Here is a 25,676-nt window from a genome sequence, read left to right on the forward strand (position 1 = left end):
CAATCAGAAAACAGCACACCCACAACCTCTCAGTCAGCGACAACATGCTGGACACGCTATCTGTCCGCTGCTTCATAGACTTTTAAAACACATCTTTTATATCTACCTCTTTCCTCTGACGGTGCTTTTCGTAAAGTGTAATGCATCGTGACCGCGACATCCACGATGAGTTCCTGCAATGCATAGTTTCTACGTGTCCGTCCTACTCAGTGCGTTTCTAATCAATAAAGTGCATTTTTGTCAACGCTTTAACCCATAGTTATGGCGTGGCTCACAGCATTCATCTATACCAAAAATAGTTCTGCATCGCAGAGAGTATATGCTGAAACGCGCCTGCTTTCACCTGGATGTTACTCGGCATTCCCCACTTACGCTCAACCAGTGAAAAACCGTGGCCGGCTGACAGGGACGACACAACACATATTGCGTTTCCCTCTAATGCAGTGCTGTTCAATAAATCTAACGTCCACGAGTAGGCGACCTTATAGCTCATATCTCGAGTACAATTATTCACGCCCACTTAGCTGTCACGGTGCTTTCCTTGGATAGGCTCCCAACGTAAACTACTACAGCTACCACAGAAATCGTGACTACAAGGGTATGTTAATAAATAATCAATCATTGATCGTGAATGTTAGCCGTCGGCATAGAGATGTATCAGCAAGCGTCAGCGTGGATGCATTTACGTTAAACGGTGCATAAGCTATTGAAACCCAACTGACAGTGCATCATCATCATCATCATCATCATCATCAGCCTGACTACGTCCACTGCAGGACAAAGGCCTCTCCCATGTTCCGCCAGTTAACCCGGTCCTGTGCTTGCTGCTGCCAATTTATACCCGCAAACTTCTTAATCTCATCTGCCCACCTAACCTTCTGTCTCCCCCTAACCCGCTTCCCTTCTCTGGGAACCCAGTCAGTTACCCTTAATGACCAGCGGTTATCCTGTCTACGCGCTACATGCCCTGCCCATGTCCATTTCTTCTTCTTGATTTCAGCTATGATATCCTTAACCCCCGTTTGTTCCCTAATCCAATCTGCTCTCTTCTTGTCTCTTAAGGTTACACCTACCATTTTTCTTTCCATTGCTCGCTGCGTCGTCCTCAATTTAAGCTGAACCCTCTTTGTAAGTCTCCAGGTTTCTGCTCCGTAGCTAAGTACCGGCAAGATACAGCTGTTATATACCTTCCTCTTGAGGGATAGTGGCAAACTACCTGTCATAATTTGAGAGTGCTTGCCGAATGTGCTCCACCCCATTCTTATTCTTCTAGTTACTTCAATCTCGTGGTTCGGCTCTGCGGTTATTACCTGCCCTAAGTAGACATAGTCTTTCACAACTTCAAGTGCACTATTACCTATCTCGAAGCGCTGCTCCTTGCCGAGGTTGTTGTACATTACTTTCGTTTTCTGCAGATTAATTTTAAGACTCACCTTTCTGCTCTCCTTGTCTAACTCCGTAATCATGAGGTGCAATTCGTCCCCCGAGTTACTCAGCAATGCAATGTCATCGGCGAAGCGCAGGTTACTAAGGTATTCTCCATTGGCTCTTATCCCTAACTGTTCCCATTCTAGGCTTCTGAAAACCTCCTGTAAGCACGCGGTAAATAGCATTGGGGAAATTGTGTCCCCCTGCCTTACACCCTTCTTGATTGGTATTCTGTTGCTTTCTTTATGAAGCACTATGGTAGCAGTTGATCCCCTGTAGATTTCTTCCAGAATGTTTATATATACTTCATCTACGCCCTGATTCCGCAGTGTTTGCATGACGGCTGATATTTCTACTGAATCAAACGCCTTCTCGTAATCTATGAAAGCTATGTATAGGGGTTGGTTGTACTCTGAGCATTTCTCTATTACCTGATTGATAGTATGAATGTGGTCAATTGTTGAGTAGCCTGTTCGAAATCCTGCTTGTTCCTTTGGTTGATTGAATTCTAATGTTTTCTTTACTCTGTTAGCAATTACCTTTGTAAATAGCTTATATACTACAGAGAGCAAGCTGATCGGCCTGTAATTCTTCAAGTCCTTGTCATCTCCTTTCTTATGTATTAAGATGATGTTAGCGTTCTTCCAAGACTCTGGTACCCTTCCCGTCAGGAGACACCTCGTAAACAGGGTGGCTAGTTTTTCTAACACAATCTGTCCTCCATCCTTCAGCAGATCTGATGTTACCTGATCCTCACCAGCAGCCTTGCCCCTTTGCATGCTCTCCAAAGCTTTTCTGACTTCTTCTATCATTACTGGTGGGGTGTAATCTGGGTTACTGCTAGTTCTTATAGTATTAAGGTCGTGGTTGTCTCGGCTACTGTACAGATCTCTGTAAAACTCCTCCGCTATTTTAACTATTCTATACATATTGGTAGTTATTTTGCCTTCTTTGTCATACGTCAAATGACAGTGCATATGTTTTCTTATATCAATGTACAACAAACATTATAAGGACTCCTGTAAGGAGAAATTTTACTTTCATGTTATAGCGATTCCTATGACAAAAGTAACAAACATGTTTTCTCACATATACATGCATATACTTAAAACTTAAGAACGCGGAGAGTTTCCTTGGGTTGCACTCACGCATTGCAGTTTACGCTATACTATGTCTCTTAATCTACCAATAGTACTTTCGCAAAACTAAACTACATGCAGCTCAAGAAGTGCGACGCAATGTTGCAAAATCTAATGGTACAATTGCTTTGCCTTTGACAGTCGTACGTGTACGCCGTTGATAATAACCACTTACTTGGACTATTACAGCGTAATTCCTTCTGTCCGTGCCATGGCGGTAGTGCACAAGCGACCTATGTTTCTTTTGAGGAAGTCATGTTCGAATATCAGCCTCAGCAGATGACTATGTGTAAATTTCAAGTTAAATCTATACGCACTCATTCAGTTAAAACTGACCAGCGACAAAGCTTTACGGCGCTATAATTTCGGGGAACATTGATGCAGGCGATTCCACTCGAGACGCCCGGGTTTTGAGAGGCCAGCTAATTTAGTGGGCCATATGTAAACCGAGTCACACCAACACGTCGTCACAGCATGTTGTTAAACGTTATTCTAAGAGTTTAAGTGCGATACTTGATCGGCTGACAATGTACTGTCCTACGGCGAAAGAGCGTTTTCGCAAAATTCAAGTAATTTCAATGATATTTCGCACTTTTGTAGTAACAATATAGCTGCATATTATGAATAGTTTGCCATGTAACCTCATGCAACATTACAAAATATGCGCATTAAAACGAAAAAAAAATTCCACTGACCTTCTAGTGGAAGCTCTATCTTTTTTTCAGGTGAGGTCGCATTGTAGCAAGACGAAATGTCAAATCCACCAAGTTCGACAGGCGCGGAAGGCCTCTTGTTGAAGTCAAAAAATTGAAACGAGAGTGTTTCTGTTGGTTCCAAGCCAAATGATGGTGCTGGTGGCAACTGCAATTCAAAGGCACAGTTTGTTTTGCATTTCAAGCATAGTTTTAGAAGACAAATTGAGTAGGAACACTAACAAAGAAAAGATTGGTCCTGATAAGGCTTCTGGACTGTGAAATAATCATTGGTAGGTGATTGCGAATACGCAAGAAGAATATACAGAGAAGGAAAAGGCCGAAGAAGAAGTCTCTGCTAGCACTTCACGTTTCCTTCTGTTTTTTTGAAGAAAAGTTAAGATGAAACAAAGTTTTGTCTTTGAAAAGCCGCTGCTTAACGAATATATTAAATTTAATGCTTCAAAACTGCTTGCTAATCTAACAGTGAGTTTGAATATAAACTTTTGTTTGGTCCATTAAACAGTAACATGCATGTATTAATACAATGTTGAGTGAAATTGTGCCTCGCAATAAGTAACGATGAATCAGTACAAATAAATGCATACCTCTAACACATGTATATCCAAGCTGACAACATGAGATGAAGTGGCCGCAGAAGGCTGTGAAAAGTACGACTGAAACAAAACGAGTAACAAAAAGAAGTCAAAAATAGAAAACTTGGTGGAATAAGTAGTGTTGTATTTCGACCATCTCGTTACCATCGTGGATGTGACTAAATCTACGCAAACACCCCCCCCCCACACACACACCCACGCACGCCCACACACACACACACACACACACACACACACACACACACACACACACACACACACACACACACACACACACACACACACACACACACACACACACACGCACACGCACACGCACACGCGCGCACACACACACACACACACACACACACACACACACACACACACACACACACACACACACACACACACACACACACACACACACACACACACACACACGAAGACGACGAAGAAAGAGAAGAGGCTTGACGCACACAGGCTCCGCTCTTTTGCTGCAAAAGGTCAGCTATTCTGTCTTCCCGCTCTCTGAATTTATTCAGGGGTTGCTTTCGAACACCTTGGGATTCCGTTCGACACGGACTCGAGGCTCTCTCAGTGGCCATTTGGCCGCAATTACCAGTCGTACTATAGGCCAGCGGCTGCCGGTTCCAACATGGCTGGCTCATACCCACTCGGGTATGTCTGAGCCACAGGCCGTTTCTGTACAGCCTCCAATGGCAGGCAGTCACCCTGGTCCGGGGGATTCGCCTCGATCGAATGGTTCGACATTTTCGCCGGACGGGGACAGGGCGCTGCTCGATGTAGATTTGCAGAATGCGCCAGTTACTTCCGTTCCCGCAATCCCCGACGTTACTAACATCCAGTTGCCTGCTGCAGCGGGTGAGGCGCAAAATGGAAGGCTGCCTGCCGAAAGTGGTCAAATGACGCAAGCTTCTTTTCATCGCGTGATCGCACATCAGAAACAGGTCCACGATATTTTATTCGATGCCTCATGTAAGGTGCCTAATACCCATAGGTCCCAGATCATTGGTTTGCTCCGACAAATTGTACAGGAGTGTGCTGATATCCGAGCAATTGCAGAAAACCAGGGTGGGCGAATGGACGAACTTCGTCACCAGTTGGCCCTGTCGAGACATTCGGCTTCTCTCGGTGCGGCACTCTCGGCTCCTCGGCCTGTCCAAACGGCCGTGACTTATGCGGCGGCAGCCGCGCGGAGCACGGTGCGTCCTACCGCGGTCCCGCCCGTTTGGCCTGAGACTTGTTCTCACCCTGTACTGCCATCGCACTGGTCTGAAATCGCTGACCAACACACAACGCACACCACCAGGCGAGAGCATGAACATATTATGTTTCTAACCCCACTCATTCCGTCTACCAATCCTGCCAATGAGGTCACGAAGATTATTAAGTCAAACATTGACCCTATTAGGGAAAACATTGGCGAACTGACTATCAGAAAGACACGTCATGGATTAACAATATTAACAAACGACCATAACGCTATTACTAGGTTAAAAAATGCACTTGAAAAGAACGCAATCACAAGCATGTCATTGTCAGTCCGATTGCCCCAAAAGCGAAAACCTCGCGTCAAACTCACTGGTGTAGACTCCGATATTCCAGCCGCCAACATCATCTCACAGCTAAACATGCGCAATCCGAACCTACATTTAGACCCGACCACATGCCGAGTGGCAGTATCGTACAAGGAGCGATCGGGCAACTTCACTCATGTGCTCGAAGTGGATCCTTCCACCTGTCGCTCACTGCTTGCTCAGGAACGAGTTCTTCTCGGTTGGACAGCATGTAGCGTGAGTGAGGACTTTCATGTGCCATTGTGCACATATTGTGCAACGTACGGCCATACAAGAAAGTCCTGTCCTGTCGCCAACGAACCGGACAAAGTGGTGTGTACGAAGTGCACGGGTACACATCTTGGCGAAGCATGCACTCTTAGGATGAACGATCCAGGAATTGTTTGCAACGAATGCCAAAAGGTCGCAAGACCTAGTTCTCATCCAACTGGACACGAAATGTGTCCTATATTACGAGAACGTGTCGCCCGCATGAGGGCCAGAACAGACTATGGATAATCCAGGAGGCGTGTACATCAAAGAAGGACGCAGCGGCCTCTATAACGTGCAGTGTTATTTACGATTTCCTGCATTAGTGCCCGCATCCTGTTCGACTCATTTATATGGATCACATGGAGGTCGCTGCTTTTGCCGCTATTCTTCTAATTACGACATATTCATACACAAAATTACACCATATGACACACACTTACAAGTAACTGCACATCCCACAAAATTACACGATATTTCTTTCCTCAAGATATTTGCTGGTTGCGCGGGTCACACTGCAATACATGAAAAAAGGCTCCTTACAGCTTTTCGCATTTTTGTTTTAGGAAAGGCGTTGCGCTTGTTATTTAAAATTGATCAGAACTATCATGACTCACAGCAATAACTTAAAATTTTTACACGCTAATCTAGACCATACACGTGATGCCACAAAATTATTGATAGAACACATGACGCAACAACACTTCAATTTCGCCTTCGTGTGTGACCCGCACATCCGCGCAGGCACTGTTCAAGGCATACCACACACCATAACAAAGTTCCACGCACCAAACAATCCTCGCGTCATGCTTCTAGTGCACAACACTAATTTTGACTTTTTCCCTTTACACGTAACAGATTTGGTTGTTGCAGTAAAGTGTGAAAGCCTTGACCAAACATTAATACTGATTGCTGTGTATGCACCGCCGCAAAGACCTATTGACCCAGTTCTGGATGAGTTGCAATGTGTAGTTTCATTGGTTACAGATTGTACTGTCATCATAGCCGGAGATTTCAATTCTAAGCATAGAATGTGGGGGCCAGCTATAGGGGATGTTCGAGGCTCTCAAGTAGTCCAATTCGTGACGGCGAATGACTTAGTCATATTGAACAACCCCTACTCCTCTCCAACTTTCACAACTCCGTATGCAGATTCATGGATAGATTTAACCATGGTTTCGCATGACCTCACTCGTGATGCTTACCATTGGAAGGTTCTCCAAATTCCTACTCTCTCGGACCACAACTACATTGAATTCTCGTTTTCGCAAGCACATACCAGCAGTGCTAAACGATTGACTAATCTAGGAAGAACGAAAATTCTTAACAAATTAAAGGACGATACTTGGTTCACAAAGATACTCGGCTGCAACATTGGGTCACCTGAAGCCCTAAACATGGTTATAGACAAGTTTTATGCGATATACTCCGCTTTAAGCCAACGTTACTCAAGACGCATAACATCGCGTAGTAATTTAGGTAATGGTTGGTGGACACCAGAATTGACTATTGAACGTAAGCGTGTTCGGGCTATGCGATGACGATACCAGCGAACAGCTGACCCCGTTCTTCGAGACATGTATCGCAAATTATACGTTGATGCATTCTCAACTTACAAGGACAAAATCAGGAAAGCAAAATCATCGTTTGATAAAGACATTTGTGACTTTCTCACTAAGAAATGTTTATATGGTGATGTTTTCAAAACCGCATTTAAAAAACACCACCAAGTAACTTTTCTTCCTCCTCTAGATTTACCTAACGGCACTCGCACAGCTTCTGTAATGGAGTCCGCCCGGCTACTACTCGATACATTGGTAGTAGTGGACAGCTGTTCTGAAGATAACATGCACCACACTATCATGCGTAACATTGCGGCTAGTCCTTACCCGTGGCATACTTTTGACCCTCCTTTTACAATATCTGAGATAGAGTGCGCGATGAAACAGGGTAACTCACACTCTGCCCCTGGACACGACGGATTAACCTACTCGCTCATTAAAGGATTATTTGAATACCATCCTCAATTTTTCTATTTTATCTTCAATACCGCCTTAAGAATCGGACACTTCCCACAGGCTTGGAGAAGAGGGAAAGTAATATTCATACCAAAGCCAGGACGTCTGCTCGATTCGCCTAATGCATATAGACCAATAGTTATGAACTCTGTATTAAGTAAAGTATTAGAAAGACTCTTAAATGCTCGTCTGTATTATTTCCTGCACAATAATAATCTTCTTCACAATAATCAATACGGTTTTACGCACAATAAAAGTGCTACTTTAGCACTATACACACTGCGAAGCAAATTGGCTGCATACAAGGCAGCCAAACTTCCTACCATACTCATATCGCTTGATTTTGTAGGAGCATTCGATAGTGTTTGGCATCCTGCAGTCTTGAACTTTTTACGCAAGCACAGGTGTCCACAAAACTTGTACTTTCTACTCAAATCCTTTTTATCGAACCGCACTGTAACTTTTTCAACCAACGTTGCAGAAGAGACAGTTCGTACAACGATTGGCAGCCCACAAGGATCCCCTATCAGTCCGCTACTGTGGAACATAGTAATATACAGCTTACTCAATCTTCCCGTGCCACCCGACGTACACATACAGGCGTACGCGGATGATACCATCATTGTTATCACAGATAAGTCAAGACTCCGATTACAAGCAAAGGCTGAGCATGTCCTGGCTTTGGTATCTGGTTGGGCACGAGACCAAAAAGTTACCGTAAGCGCCGAGAAGTCGTTCTTCGTGTTCTTTAATAACGGACACATGGGTACATCAAAACGCTGCCCATCTATCCGCATGGATGGCATTTTTCTCAAACACAAGAAAGAAATTAAGATTCTAGGCGTATTATTTGACCCCTCTTTAAATTTTCATGCCCACATTGACTATATTAAAGGAAAGGCTGAAGTGTCCACGTCCCGGTTCCTCGCATTTGTTAAATCGCACCGTTCATTAAAAAGTACACTCATTAGACGACTCTACCGTCAAGTGATATTGCCCTCTCTCACGTATGCATCTCCGGTATGGTGGCCTATGTTCCCATCAAAATTCATTAGGGCGCGAGTTTTATCAGTTCAGCGAACCGTCTTAATTTCCTTAACAGGTGCATTTTACACCACACGTACGTCATCCCTACAGATTCTCGCTAACGCGCCTCCGTTACCACTAGAGTTGGACAGACAATCTGCAGAATTTTCCTTATTTATACTCCGGAACGTAACTTATTATGGTGTAAAAACATTCAAACCGGCTGACATACTATATCCATGCAGTCCGTGGGCTCATCACCCCAGTAAAAAATATAAATTTACTTTCACTAAACTCTCACCATCAGAAGAAGCGGTTATTTTCAAAACAAAAGCCATTCACGTATACACTGACGGCTCATACACGTCCTACGCGGCGGGTGCGGCATATATTGCTTTGACAAAGGATGGAAAACTTATAACTGTTAGAAAATTTCAGATCCACAACGCTTCAAGCGCATACGACACGGAATTAAGAGCATTCCAAGAAGCCCTTCATTTCATTTTTACAAACAACTTCAACACGCCAGCCCACATTTACACAGACTGTCTATCGCTTCTAATGAAGCTTTCAAGTCTCACTGATAACGATGAAAGAATTCGGAACATTAAGCTGCTTCTTAACCATATAATCTCGTCAGGCAAAATTATAAAATGTTTCATGTACCTGGCCATATGGGAATTTTGGGAAATGAGCAAGCTGACGCTGCAGCTGCATTAGGAGGGAAATCAGGCTTCGTGCGTTACGCCAAAATATCTATTCGGTCAGTACGAACCCAGTTTCATAAAATCTTGAATTCATATTGGCACACCTATTGGCAGACTGAGGGACCTGAGACAACGCTATTTCATTGGATCACAAGTCCGTACAAAATTCCTCAATGGTTCCCGCCTCCTAAAAACCTAACACACTTATTATCTGGTCACGAACACTTTCAGTATTATCTTCATCGATTCAATATAACTGCATCGGACAGGTGTATGTGCGGTGCACCTTGCTTGAGCGAACAACACTACTTTAATGAATGCCCTAACACACAACACATTGTGACCCATTTACGTGTGCCCAAAAGTGATACAACACTACCTGCGCATTATTATGGGCTATTGACCAATAGAAAATCTCGCGCGTATCTACTTCAGTTAGTGACTGTCATGCGCAACTCTGTTTCTATGACATCCACATGACACGTATTAGCTACCAATACTTTATCAGGACGTCGCTTCATACTCCGAATCACCTCCATATCACAACTTTTGCGTGAGTGCTCTCGATTACAGTCGCAGTTATGCCAACAAAGGTGGGGGAAAACCTCGGCGACTGATAACGATAGCATCACTGCTCCATTTTCCCTAAGTACTCGAACCATAGGATTCGCAACGCTTGCGCAAGTACCTAATCCTCCCCCCCCCCCTTTTTTTTTTTAAAAAAAAAGCTTGTTACTATTGCGAATGGCGCCTTGTCTGAGTTCGCAGCGGCAAACAGGCTGCCCAAGGTTCCCTGCTGCATCGCTGGTTGGAACGACAGCCCGACGTGCCTGGCTACATGACTCCTGGTGAAGAAATGGGCTTCGACATCACAGAGGCCACTGCTACCATCCTCGTCAACGTTTACCCATCCTCAAGACCACTGGCTCGCATCCCACTTCGTTGTTTGTTTTTGGACTTTCTGCATTCAACGACAATGCATTTAAAATAAACACACACACACACACACACACAAACACACACACACACACACACACACCCACGCAACACACACACGCACACGCACACACACACACACACACACACACACACACACACACACACACACACACACACACACACACACACACACACACACACACACACACACACACACACACACACACACGAACTCCAAAAACTCAAGTGGGGGAAATACACTGCTGCTGCATATCGACCTGCTCATTCCTGAGAAGCTAACTAGTTTATTTATTACAGTTTCATGCTGCACTCACTAGGTTTTACCCATGTTATTTTTTTAACTAATTGGCTTTTTCAAATAAAAATAAAAATTTGGGAAGTTTCCCCTCTTCATTTATGTTAGATTGGCTTGAGCCTGTTATACCTCCTGGTGGTACGGGCTACCCCCCTTTTTCCTTTTAGTTATTTTTACATATAGGGGGCGGAAAAAGCACACACACACACACACACACACACACACACACACACACACACACACACACACACACACACACACACACACACACACACACACACACACACACACACACACACACACACACACAAGCATAACACTTTGAAGCGACGTAAATGACCCTCGCTTTTGAAGTAGGTACTCACCCTATCGACGAAGCACCACTCCCACAAAGTTTTCACGCCATTAGAAGGCCAATCAAAACGGACAATATCCCAAACATGACAGGGAATACCACCTTTAACAGCCTGAAATGAAGGTGCTCGTCATGTTGAAACGTGATGTTCCTAAACGAGATGATGTGAAAGACACTAGTGCGAAATGGAAAGTTCCGCACTTTAATATTCACCACAATATTTAGATTCGTTGATATTTATAAATAAACAAATCTACGTATAAAATTCCTCGTTTTAGGAATTTTTAAGCTGCATCACTTGTAGATGAGGACATTACTTGCACAACAGATTTCAATACTATGTACATAAAATAGCCTTGAACTGGTAATGTCGTTCTTTATCATTACCCATAAAGAAGTTTTCACTTCTTGAAGTTGCCATGTTTACCTCAATTTTTCTCTTGTTAAAATTCATGTGTTGGTAATTAAACACACCAACTGGTTTGCTCCGTAAGTCTTTTTTTGATGCACGCGCTGCTACCAGAAAATTCATACTTAAAAGTCAGTGTTTTAGTACAAATAAAATATTATAAAGATATGCGTGGTAAGTCCGACAACTAACTGTTTTGAATGAGACATCGCGTAACTCTTCGAAACGCTAGTGTAAGACAATGTGGTCGATTCATATAGAGAGGCTCCTTTCGCACAGCCTCTTCGCGTTAAGAGCGCCGCATTTAGAAAGGTATACAAACCGACTGCTGATGCCTGTCGCGAGAGTGTGCTCATCTGCGATAATGACCGCACCCTTATGATCGCAATTCACAGCTGCTGCTCAAGTGATACAAGACTCCTTCTTTCCTCCGCATTTCTTCGTGCTCCTACGAGACAGTAGGTTCGTCTCCTCTGCTTTAGCAGCAATCGATTGCAGGCCTCATCGTGGAGTGGTGATATCGCATGCGCCATGCGTGCGACTTAGCGAGGTCAGCTCGTTTCACCCCTGCTTCAGCCACATTTATCGCCGCCACAAACACGCTTTTACCGGCCGCGGGAAGAAGACGTATGGCTAGCAGGATTTTGTCGATCTTTACCTTAATACAGAACATGACAGCAACGGCGAAGGTAATATTATATTTGCTATCGCAATGAAAGGCTGACACCAATCTTGAAATGGCTGTTGCTGAAACCTCATAAACAGTATTTTTGTATGCCAGCTGAATTTCTTGTTTGCTTTCCCATTACAGTTTAGATGATGGTAGCTTGTATGGCAATACTTTCTTTTTTATATTGCCGCAAAATGTGTCAATACTGTAAAACGTTGTGCTAGCTTTACGAGTACAGCTTGCATTTTTGTTGTTTCACTCTCACGATTTCCGCCTGATTCATGCATCAAGCATTATTGTATACATAGTAAATCTTTTATACTATTTGCCTGTTATTTGTAATTATTCTTGTACCGGTAAGTTACATCTCCTTTAAAATTTTATCTGAATATGAACTACAGCGCCGTGAACACTTTTACAATAGTTAAAAAAAGGGCGTTTGAGTGTTCTGACCTCAGGTATTTCCTAATTTGAGCAGGCTTTTCTCAACATAGAATAGTTCATACTAATCAACAACAACAAAAAATTAATTGACTTACAATTTTTTTATAGGCGAGAGTAGCGGGACTGTTTCCTACGAAAAGTGTTTTGGGGGATATGCTCTCAATGAATCCGGGATGTAAGACCATCTGCTTGTCGAAAACAACATCAGTGATATTTCCCACGGAGCAGACTCGTGATTGCGAGATGTTGTACACCAAGCCTTCCCTTCCCGAGAAAATTATGGTCCGTTCCCTTGACGAAGTGCTTCTCCAAGGCTTGTAGTCCAGCCGGTGCAACTTCCGATTAGTGTCAATGGCACCCTGAAAGTGAGACAGAGCACGCATCTTAGATTGCAAAGTTATAAGGCCCCTTACTGTGGAGTGCGCACAATTGAGAGCACCAGGATGGCGTGCCAAAAGCGAGACACATGACGACCGCCATCACTTCGAAAATGAGTTGCGTGCAGCGAACGTCACAATAAACTATCGTTTCAGACGGCGTCTGTGTTTTCATCCAGCGATGCAGTGTTCTAATGATGGACCTTAGAAACAACGCCATTAGAGCACCTTATTGCGCTCTTAAAATGTTACGAGGTAAGTCTTCGAGTTAGTAACGGTGATTAACACATCCTGCATCACGCCCCGGCATGGTACCGTGATGTTATCAAAGTAGTACGATATTTTGGATGCCTTACTGTACCTGCGTGATCGATTGGTTTTTGACTCTCTATGAGATTTTTGCGCCCCGAAACTGCGATATGATTACAAGGGATGGCGCAGTGGAGGGTTCCTGAAATGGCAGCCATCTGGTGTTTCTTAACGTGAACTGACATCGCAAAGTACGCGGGTTTCTACCCCTCCGTCTCCAGGAAATGCGACTGCCGCGACCAAGATTGTACTCGCGATCTTCGAATCAGCGGTCGAGTGATCGCTCACTACGGTGAAGCACGGTTGAGTGACCGATGATCTTTGATAAAGAAAGCAAAATGTTTTGAGAACCCCGTGTATCTCATGCATCGGTTTTAACAGCAGCTGTAAGTATTTTGCGTGAATAAAATAATAATCTTATATCTTGTCCGAAGGGCGTATGACTGAAGTCTTACAAGACTTCAGTCAGACACCTGGCCTGGTTCCTATAGCCAGATCACCTCTCAGCGTCGGATTAGTGGATGCAATCTGTACGTGTTTACTATTTCTATGTGTTTGTGTGTGCCCCGCCGCGGTGGTCTAGTGGCTAAGGTGCTCGGCTGCTGACCCGCAGGTCGCGGGATCGAATCTCAGCTGCGGCGGCTGTATTTCCGAGGGAGGCGGAAATGTTCTAGGTCCGTGTGCTCAGATTTGCGAGCGCGTTAAAGAACCCCAGGTGGTCGAAATTTCCGCAGCCCTCCACTACGGCGTCTCTCATAATCATATGGTGGTTTTGGGACGTTAAACCCTACAAATCAATCAATCTCTGTGTTTGTGTGTACCCCGTATGGGTGTGAGTTCTTGTACATATGCACTTCATTCTAACGCTGTAAATTATGCAAGTTGCACGAATCTTGATACCTGATACTTGAATGAAAATATATGAAATTATTGGAGACAGCGCGATACAGGCGCCTGAATGAAGTGTATAGTGTATGAAGTGTATGACTGAATATGAAATAGGAGATACGAGAGTCCAAATATGCTGCTGTGCAAGCAGGTTTTTTTACACATATTTCAATAACGCACTCGAACTAGTATAGAGCACCAGAGCACCACGGATAATGACGAAACTGGCGAACCGGCCAAACGATATCACAGGGCGAAAGGATAGAACGAAAGGGTAGTGGTGTGCCCTTTCTTTTGGTTTGCTCCTGTTCGGGCATTTATTCATTCTCTGAGAAGTGACATACCGGTTCAGAAATTGAATGGCATAGCAGCTCAGAAAATAGCTTACTCATTCGCCAATGCTTGTCGACCTTGATAACGTAAAAGTCAGGAATGTCCTTACCTTACAAGACTTATTACATACGACCAAAGATTTTTGTATAAACGGTTTACTGATATTCAATGTATGTAGTCATCATCACGAAGTAATCTTTATGTGACCTACTGGAGCACATAACGCTATAAATATCGAGAATTATACTAAATCGTACTTCAAGCAAGATGATTTGACATACTGTGTTTGGAGGAGATTACGAACCAAAATCGATTGGTAAAAAGTAGTGTATGCACGTAATCTATCAAAGAAAGGAAAGGCTTTTGTGCTTACGTGAATAATATGGTGGCGCTTCCAGGTAGAACTCTTCACTCTAGCGCGGTAACTGAAAACTCGCATGTTGTCGTACACTGGATGCGGCAGCCCGCTTTTCGTGTTGCCTTCGCACCGCACACCGTCAGGGATCTAAGAAAAAAAAAGCGTTGTGGGATGCATTGATAACCATACGTTTTTCTTTGCTTACAACAAACTTGTGTATGACTCCGCCCTAGCGAATTGCGTACGCAGGCGAAAAGCCACTCAACAATTTTTGGCCAGTGATTAGGTCAGCTAATCCAGCGTTCTCGCGACTGAAAAAAATGCACATAGTGAAAAGGTAAACACCTATGATTTCACCAACAGAGAGATTTGCATGAACAATTTTGCCTCAAAGATAAAACCGCTTGCAAGGAAAACGAACGTGATGTCATTTTGGTAGTGTCTTAATAAATGGGTTTCTTATGTCTTACACGATTTCATTTTGTGACCTCCATTGGCCGCCGTTGAAGAAAAAATACGTGTCACGAGGCAGAGAAACACTGGGATGGTTGAATGCATCTATTTGAAGGGCACCTAAAGACTCTCACATATTACTAACAGCAAGCACATTATTCCCTCCTAGCGTCTTACGTCCTTTCAGCACAACTGATGACTATGTAAATTCATCGTGAAAAAAATGGCGTGAGCACACGAGATTAAGGGCACACACACTTGTAAAAATTGTAGAAGTCTTGTCCCGAGGCGCCATAAAAATGCAAGCGATTGTCTAGTCTATGTACGAGAAACTTCCACCGGGAGTCGTCTCCTACACTACTTTGCCACCCAGTCGCACGCCAGTTTTGTGGCGCATCGCATGACGATCAATTATCCGTTCATTTTATGCTTTACCTTCTGTGCGAGCGGAGATGATCGCGTGTGGCCAAAAGGTTGAAACACTCACGGGCTCAACGTTTAGCACTGACATGATGATGATGAAAACATTTTCTTATGAAAATTGAAAGGAAACGGGGAGGGTACCTATTCCAGGACTTTTATGGTAACCTCTGCGACAACCCAGGCCCTGAGAATGAGGGACCGGCAGACCTCCGAGGCGCCGTCACGAAGGGTGCCTCCCCACTGCTCTGGGTTACGGGTGGACCGAAGGATTGAAGGGAAATAAGCGGCAAAGCATTCTGCTGTAACGTGAAAAGTTGTGGGGATAGCGCCACAGCCTAGACAGGCATCAGTATAACGAGTCGGGTATACTTTATTTATGAAATATAAAGGTTCGGAAAAGTTCGGGTCTGCAGTTGGCGAAGTGCGACAGCCTCCTCACGTGTGAAGGAGTCTGGTGGGAGTTAGTATTGCTGTCGTTGGCGTATGTAAAGACACATCATACACCTGCTCTGGACTCCTGGTCATGCCTCACTGTCGAGTAATGAGTGCGCTCATGTGGCTGCTCCAGAACTCACCCTCCGAGTGGCCCCGCGCAGTGAGGCAGCCAACACAGAGCCAGGTTCCCCACTTCTCACATATCACAAAGTCACACATCACTGACATGTTCCCCATGTTTTATGGGTAAATAAGTTGAAGGAGGGGAGCAGGAGGTAGCACTTGTGGGAAGGGTATATAGTGAAGACGAGAAAGAAACCCCTCTCTCGTCTTTGGGCTCGGTGTGCCGTATATAGTGGCCTGCGTGCCTCTTCAGTACAGTCACTATTAGGGAGGCCGCAAGAAAGAAAACCCGCGCGTCTTCTCGGTCTGTCTGTGGTGTAAGCAATGAGTGATATGTGGGGTTTAACGTCCCAAAACCACTATATGGTTATGAGAAACGCCGTAGTGGAGGGCTCCGGAAATTTCGACCACCTGGGGTTCTTTAATGTGTACCCAAATATGAGCACACGTGCCTACAACATTTCCGCCTCCATCGGAAATGCAGCCGCCACAGCCGGGATTCGATCCCGCGACCTGCGGATCAGCAGCCGAGTACCTTAGCCACTAGACCACCGCGGCGGGGCGTGGTGTAAGCAATGTCTATCAGTACTGTTAAATCAACAGACTTTTTTTATGTTCATGAAACTCCATCTTAATGCTACGAGAGGCGTTGAAACAGCCCCGCCATCACCGCGGCAGTGCGTAGCTGGAGGGCGAAAACAAATGTAAGCTCCACCCTCAGCGGTCACCGTCTCACACGGGCATAATTTTTATAAATGTCGCACGAATGGCGAACGCTTATTTACGTGAAGTCAGGTCCTTTCACGTATTTCAGCCGAGCGACTTGGCTGTACAGGCACCTATTCATTATGATAGTTTTCGTTCGAAAATTTTACTTTGTGCGAAATTTCATCGAAAATTCTGATTTCTCAGCCGAACGCTGAATTCGAACAAGAAACAAATAATAACTAATTCAGAGTATACGTTGTATTGTCATAATCAGCCAAAATTGTTTAGCAGAACGGTAATCGCCAATCATTGTTCTGTTGCACAGGTGATTGACAGGCGCTGCAGCACTAGGGGTGGAGCGCGTATTTTCTCTTAGGTTATAAGCGACCATAGACGCCAGGAATGATGCTTGATGCCGTGCGTGTTTGCATTCATTCCACTTCAAAACGCGTTTAATATTCAGTGCTCCTACCAAATAATCGGTGTCACCCCGGCGTTTATTTGCCAGCGTCATGGTCGTGGTTTCCCCCACTGCTTGGCAGAGGTCAATAGTCGGAGCAGCGTGCTTCGCTTGACCTCACGCTTAGATGTTCCTTAGAGCCAGTAAAGGCACTCTTCATGGTGCTAGCTAGGAAAATAATGAAAGCTCTCGTGCTGGCTACCCAAGTAGTTGGGGTCACCACACCAATTATTTGGTAGCCAGCACAAGGGCTTATATTTTGTGCCCAGGGAGGAGAGATGTTGGCATAAGAGATGTTAGTCGATTCTAAAGCATATTCGTGTTACTTGGTTTTACTTCGATTGGCTCAAATAACATTTAGATGTATTGACGAAAACCCCGATCCATGCCAGAGGCTTCACACAGGCTTTTTCATCTGACGCGCGTAAAACTTCCTGCTACGTTTGGTTACAAAGTAGTGCACTAGCTTTAAGCAATACTCTGTCATAGGATTTGTCCTTGTACAATTTTCGCATTGTACATCACGGCATACGCAAATAAGTCATTTTCAATGTACATAACAGCTTGCACTGTACATACACATGATCATCATTGTTATCGTTCTGTGTACACATAAGCGATGTAAGATTTATCTGGTGATAAAGTTCTCTTACACGAGGATCTTTGCCAACAGGGACTCATCAATCGTTGCCCACTTGCCCAATCATTACTCACTTTATCGAAAGCAAACTTGTGTACATTGAATGCACCGAGATAATTCCTTGGTTTAGTAGACGTGTGTGAAGCGGCTCACTTCAGTGAGTGGCTTCGAACGACTCAACTCTTTAAAGTGAACCGGCTCCGTTGAACCGCTCACCGATTGACCATGAGTAGGCCAGAACAAAGAGAAAGAAGAATTTTTGCTCCGTGGAAAAGGGGTCGGTTACTCCAAGTGCCTACCAAAAGATGTCTTAATTGATGACGTCAGCGCAGGCTGTGCCAAATAACCGTTCATTTGCGATTCTGGCGAGGGAGATACAGAGTCGAAAATTGCTTCAATGGTGGCGCATACGATGTGCGTCGTCAAGAAAAACTAATACCAGCCGCGCCTCATCCTTTGGCTCTCTCTCACACGCCATTTTTCTTTTTTATATTTCTTGTCACACGCGTGGGGCACATTCTTTTAGGACCGAAGCTCCTTAAAGCGGCACCTATTTGTCCCTCCTCATGGCCGTAGTGCGTAAGCAGTCTTACGCTTTGACCTGCAAGGTGGTGCTGGTGGGAGATTTCTCCTGTGCGTTGTTGAACAATGAAAAATTCACAGCGTGGGCGTTAATTGAAAGCCGATTTCTCCTGTCTCTCATTCTCAATTAGCAGCCATTGGCATGTTGTGGTGGTTCTTGGGCCCTATCTAACATGAAGCACTATCTGACAAGAAAGGGTTGCAAGGCGTAACTCGCTTGGCGTAACTTCCTTGGTTTTAGAAAGGTTTTGTGAGCAATGGGCCGCAGTGCAATGAATACAGTGAACTAGTATATACCATGAACTCGAGGTGGTTAAATGTGGGAAGTAGACACGAAGCGCGAGCCGTAAGAAAGTGTGCGCGTGCCACCTCTCATTTAGTCCTTGGAATGTCCGCTGGATGGCGGTGCTTCTATATGCGGAATATATGATGTCAGATGGTGGTACTTGGAATGTTGACTAGATGGACGAACGGACACACAGACAGATGCACCGACGGACGCACGGATGGCTGCACGGACGTATGGACGCATGAACGGACACAGCGGCGGACACACGGATGAACGCGTGGACGCACGAACAGATGCACGCACGGACGGGCGGACGGATGCATGGATGGTCACACATACGGACGCCTGTATGATGAAAAGATGCTAGATGGTGGTACTTGGAGTGTTAACTAGGTGGACGAACGGACACACAGACAGATGCAAGGACGAATGAACGCATGAACGGACGCAGGGGCGGATGCATGGATAAACGCAGAGACGGACGCAGGGACCGACGTGCGGACGCACGAACAGACGCACGCGCGGACGGATGGACGCACGGACGGTCACACAGACGGACGCCTGAACGGACGGGAGCAAGAACGAATGGACGGACGGATGCTTCGCCCCACTCTCCATCGTTCGTCCCGTGGATAGGCTGTCATTTCTTTTACGAGCCCCCTCGCGCGTGCTGGGTTGTCCGTGACGCTTTGTTTTTAGTGTATGCTTGCTCGGGCTGCACCGTCCTTCACACGCTTCAACCACGCATTTTTCAATCATGCATTATGTAATGCTTGCAGTCACGCGAAATGTGCTGGAAAACAACAGAGTGAATTTCACTCAACACAAAATCTCTTTGGCCTCATTTTATTGTCCTCATTTCCGAATATCAACATTTTAATCAAACGTGGTGTGATACAAGCTCGAGCGATTAACACGTTAAAAGGAGATTAACATACATATACTCGAAGAAACGAAGCGCAATGAACTGGACAACAAAAGAAGAGGTGCACAGGACGAGTCACTTTGTCAAGTGTGCCTGTTCTCTTGTCGTTCCCGTTCATTGTGCTTCGTTTCTTCAGGTATGCATCACCAACTGGCGGGAACCTCTACTCTTGTAAATAACATACACACGTTCAATCACACTGAAGGCGAACGTCTGCAGCGATGTTGGGAACTTACAGAATAGTGGTATGAAAAATAGAACAGAACACTTGTGAACATATTAAAAATCGAAATTGTTATATCGACAAAAGTACAGATGAGCTCTTGATATATGCACACGGTTGGACGAAAAAGTTGGCATTTACGATATTATTATGACAACAAACAGTGAACATTCACGGCATAGTTAAAGCAATAAAAGTAGTTGATATACCTAAAATAGAATAATAATGTTAAGATTTAAATATGTCAAAATAAACACCACATAAACTCCACTAATATTGGCAACAATTTGATGACTATATTTCTAAAAATGCTGAGTTTTCATATAACTGGTGATATGAAAAAAATGGCAGCATATCCACGGAGTGAATGATGGAGAGTGAGGCGAAGAATTCGTCCGTCCATTTGTTCTTGCTTTTGTCCGTCCATGCGTCCGTCAGTGTGACCGTCCATGCGTCCATCAGCCCGTCCGTGCGTGCGTCTGTTCGTGCATCCGTCCCTGCGTTCGTCCATGCAGCCGCCCCTACATCCGTTCATGCGTCCATCCATGCATGTGTCTATGTGTCCGTTCGTCCATCTATTCAACACTCCAAGTACCACCATCTCGCATCTTTTCATCATATATTCCCAATATAGAAGCACCGCCATCCAGCGGAAATTCGAAGGACTAAACGAGAGGTGGCACACGCACACTTTCTTACGGCTTGCGCTTCAGGTCCACTTCCCACCTTTAACCACCTCGAGTTAATGGTTTATACTAGTTCACTGTATTCATGGCACTGCGGCCGAACGCTCGCTAAACCTTTCGAAAACCAAGGAGGTTACGCCCAGCGAGTATGACGTAGCAAACTTTTTCAGTCAGATAGTGCTCAATGTACATGCCAATGGCTGCTAATGGGAAATGAGAGGCGGAGAATTCGGCTTTTACTTTCTTACGGCTTGCGCTTCGTATCTACTTCCCATTTTTAACCACCTCGAGATCATTCATGGTATATACAAGTTCATTGTATTCATGGCACTGCGGCTCAACGCTCGCTAAACCTTTCTAAAGCTAAGGAGGTCACATCCAGCGAGTATAACGTAGCAACCCTTTCTTGTCAGATAATGCTCAATGTACATGCCAATGGCTGCTAATGGTGATCGCAGCCTGCGCGTTAACTAGAAGCCGAATGCTCCTGTCTCTCATTCCACATTAGCAGCCGTTGACATGCACATTGAGCACTATTTTTTATTGTTCAACAACGCACAGAAGAAGTCCCTCACCGGCACCACCTTGGAGGTCAAAATGTTATACTTGTTACATACTACGGGGGACGAACGGGTGCCGCTATAGGGAGCTTCGCCCCTAAAACGCGGACGGAATATTCAGCCAAACTTCTCTGTGAACTTTTAGCGGGACAGCTCAGTGCTCTCCCATAGTTGAGTACGAAATACTCGAAATCGTTAAAAATTTTTTCTAAACACATGAAATGAACACTTAGTATGGAAGGATGCATGCAATTAGTCCTTGAGAAGTGCCGATTTTGCAATTCTACAGTTTTCCGCTGTACGCATCGATCAGCTTCGCCTTCCGAAATTGCTTAAGAACGCTTCCATAATAAATAAAAGTGAAAACAAGTCACAACCTGTTTCTTAGTTGCAGAGCAGTACAACTTTTCATACATCTCAGAACCTAGAACCTCAGGAACACGGTTATAAGCGATGGCGAGTGATTAGCCCGACACAAATGAAAACACTGGTTCAAGCATGCGACTCTACGACAGTTGTACACTTGTAATTATAGTTACGTCGCATGGTGCTTGCCCACTGCTTGTTCGTACAATGACATAAATGCAGCAGTCTTGTGCTTTTCATGTGAGTAACTTATGAAAACAGTAACTGCGTCCCACTACAAAAAATGCTAGTTGGTATGGACCTAAATTGAAACTGACACAATGAAAACTATAACTCAAAGGGCACGCTCACCTGTCGTTTTTTTGGACTATTTTCTGGAACTTCTCTAGAAGTATCTGAGCAACAAAACACGATGCATGGCAGCGACAGTCGTAAAACATCGCGGTGCACAAGCACACAGCAAGCGAGTACCACAAAGCGGACGAGCGGAGATCTCCAGCGCGCGCTTCGCGAACGGCCAACACGACTTTATCATGGATTTCAAAAACAGCAAGGCGGTGGAAAGCACACTACACCGACACCTGCCCCGTGGCCTTCGAGACGGCGGGCGCGCGGTGTTTTTATTGCGATAGCAATCATATGAACACTATCGGCTGGATTTCGTCACCGGCGTCGACGTGGATGTCGGCGTCGATATCATGCAACGTATATATATATATATATATATATATATATATGTCAAGTAGATCCTCCAAGAGAACGGTAACAACGGAAGTGTTTAATTCGACAGTTTCGGCCAGAGTCTGGCCTTCATCAGGAGTCATGGTACATTCTGTTTGCGCTCACATTTATAGTATTTTGGGTAAAAAATGAGAGGGAAGGAACGAAAAAAAACAGAAAGAAAGAAAGAGTTTGAAAAACGAGAGAGGAAAGGATATCCAGAAAGTTCCAGGTTCCACTGTGCTTCGCGAGTGGCGTCGTCAGTGTGTATTTTCTTAGTATTGCGTTCAGTGCAGTTTGGTGGCGGTCCCTTTATTGTAGACGGGGCCTGGCTAAGGTAAGGGCTTGCGTGTCGCGAAAAATGCTTTTTTTATTATTATTTTTTATTTTTTATTTTTTAAAGACCGTCACTAATTCGGCGTCGGGGACAGCGTTCCGAGGCTCCAGGAAGTCGGCGCGGGAGAAAATGTTTCTTAAGGCGCTGTCTGTCGTTTTGAATGCTATTTTGCTCTGCGAATCCGCGTTTGGGGGTTTTAATTGTGTATGGGGTGGCCCTTCTATATGTCGGGCTTTGTTGTCGAAATGCGGGAAGGGTTTCCAAACTGCGAGAAAGGACGTTTGAAGTGATTGCTATTTTGTACTGGGACACCTCACATTTTCTTCGAGATATTGCAGACCTGCGCATTCCGAAACACTCATACTTAGTTACCCTTGATGTGTCTTCACTTTATACAAATATTCCCCACGATGATGGCATAGCGGCATTAAAAAACACATACACAAACCATAGACAACCTGACACCCCAGATTTCTCTGCCATCGCAAGCCTCACAAGACTTGTATTAGAACTGAACTCATTCGAGTTCAACCAAGAGTACTTTCGACAAATCAGCGGCACCGCCATGGGTACCAAACTCGCACCAAACTATGCTAACATTTTTATGGGAGAACTAGAAACCGAATTTTTGTCCCAAACTCCCTTGAAACCACTCCTATACAGGCGGTACATTGACGATATTTTTCTTATTTGGACTCACAGCGAGGATGAACTGCTAAACTTTATCGATACTTACAATACTGTGCATCCAAACATACACTTCACACACACCTACTCACAAGTAACCGTAAATTTCCTTGACGTTACCATAATAATAGAAGATGATAAACTTTCCACAACCCTCTACCGCAAACCAACAGATCGACAACAGTACCTCCATTACCAAAGTGATCATCCACGCCATTGTAAAAACAGCATTCCATACGGCCAGGCCCACCGTTTTAAGCGAATTTGCTCAAAAGACACTGACTTCCACGCGAGCTCACAAAAGCTTAAACTCGTGCTCGAAAAACAGAAATATCCTCCACATGTAATTGATGACGCTATTCAAAAAGCTAGAAAACTTCAGCGTGATGACCTTCTGATGAAGCGGCCACCACAACACAACCTGCAACAGACACACCTATGTTTAACATACAGCACGAATTTCCCCAACGTTAACAAAATCCTTAAACGACATTACAACATACTGGAACAAAGTGAACGTCTAAAACGTGCATTCCCATCGGCTCCTGGCGTCGTTTACCGACGAACACGCAACCTCAAAGACACACTTGTAAACTCCCAAATCAATACTTCAACTTCCGACAGTTCATGCCGACCTTGTCTGAAGCCTCGATGTTTTGTATGCAAAGCGATGCGAGATACAAGCAAGGCAAGCAGCACACAATCCAACTTTTCAATTAACATACGAGGAAATCTAACATGCGATTCCCCTAATGTGGTATATCTACTTGAATGCAACGTGTGCGGCATGCAATACATCGGACAAACGGAAACACCCTTTAGGATTCGTTTCAATAATCACAGAGCCCACGCGAAATCAGCGCCGAATCTACCTCTATCAAAACACCTTAACCTTCCCGGCCACTCCTTCGACAAATTGTCAGTCACACTTTTAGAAACAGGATTTAAATCAAACCGGGAACGTGAACAACGTGAATCATACCTCATACACCGATTTAACACCCTCGAAAAAGGCATAAATGAAAGTCCGGGTACACTTGCAGCAATCAAAGCACTATAATATATACATATGCATTTATATGTGTATATGTACTTATGCATATGCGCATATGTATGGGGGTGTATGTGTGTATATGTAAGTTTATAATTGTAATCATAACAGTTCAAGATTTCGCGGCACTGTGGCGGCGACGAGGACTGGACAACTACAAATATCTTTGCGTGTTTCAGTGAACCACTGTCGTCTATTTCTATTTCTCTGAATAACCGAACAATAGTTGTAAGCCCGACTTGTCGAAGGGTCACCGCATGCACAACTAAAAGCCCCGAACGTGGATTCCCAGAACAAAATGCAATCACTTCAAACGCCCCTTCTCGCCTTTTGGCAACCCTTCCCCGATTTTGGCAACAAAGCCCGACATCCACATACACAACTAAACGCCCCGAACGCGGTTTCCCAGTACAAAATAGCAATCACTTCAAACGTCCTTTCTCGCAGTTTGGAAACCCTTCCCGCATTTCGACAACAAAGCCCGACATATAGAAGGGCCACCCCATACACAATTAAAACCCCCAAACGCGGATTCGCAGAGCAAAATAGCATTCAAAACGACAGACAGCGCCTTAAGAAACATTTTCTCCCGCGCCGACTTCCTGGAGCCTCGGAACGCTGTCCCCGACGCCGAATTAGTGACGGTCTTTAAAAAATAAAAAATAAAAAATAATAATAAAAAAAGCATTTTTCGCGACACGCAAGCCCTTACCTTAGCCAGGCCCCGTCTACAATAAAGGGACCGCCACCAAACTGCACTGAACGCAATACTAAGAAAATACACACTGACGACGCCACTCGCGAAGCACAGTGGAACCTGGAACTTTCTGGATATCCTTTCCTCTCTCGTTTTTCAAACTCTTTCTTTCTTTCTGTTTTTTTTCGTTCCTTCCCTCTCATTTTTTACCCAAAATACTATAAATGTGAGCGCAAACAGAATGTACCATGACTCCTGATGAAGGCCAGACTCTGGCCGAAACTGTCGAATTAAACACTTCCGTTGTTACCGTTCTCTTGGAGGATCTACTTGACTTATTGCAACGCTACGGCCATTTTCGCCACCATGCCTGCCTATATATATATATATATATATATATATATATATATATATATATATATATATATATATATATAAATATATATATATATATATA

At 44.5% G+C, this 25,676-nt stretch overlaps 1 protein-coding gene across 5 annotated transcripts in view; it reads right to left on the reverse strand.

The window, feature by feature from the left end:
* Positions 1 to 25,676, reverse strand: part of LOC119172824 (uncharacterized) — a 203,846-nt gene that overhangs the window by 47,732 nt on the left and 130,438 nt on the right. For 4 of the 5 annotated variants that reach the window (XM_075884481.1, XM_075884479.1, XM_075884480.1 and 1 more), the window contains 5 exons: positions 14,870 to 15,001; positions 12,685 to 12,948; positions 11,077 to 11,178; positions 3,868 to 3,936; positions 3,263 to 3,428 (listed from right to left, as the gene is read on the reverse strand). In XM_075884481.1, coding sequence (XP_075740596.1) covers positions 3,263 to 3,428; positions 3,868 to 3,936; positions 11,077 to 11,178; positions 12,685 to 12,948; positions 14,870 to 15,001 — 733 coding nt within the window. The remainder of the gene's footprint in view (positions 1 to 3,262; positions 3,429 to 3,867; positions 3,937 to 11,076; positions 11,179 to 12,684; positions 12,949 to 14,869; positions 15,002 to 25,676) is intronic. The other variant, XM_075884478.1, reaches the window with a different exon arrangement.

This window comes from Rhipicephalus microplus, unplaced genomic scaffold, assembly GCF_043290135.1.
Source record: "Rhipicephalus microplus isolate Deutch F79 unplaced genomic scaffold, USDA_Rmic scaffold_32, whole genome shotgun sequence".
Lineage (NCBI taxonomy): Eukaryota > Metazoa > Arthropoda > Arachnida > Ixodida > Ixodidae > Rhipicephalus > Rhipicephalus microplus.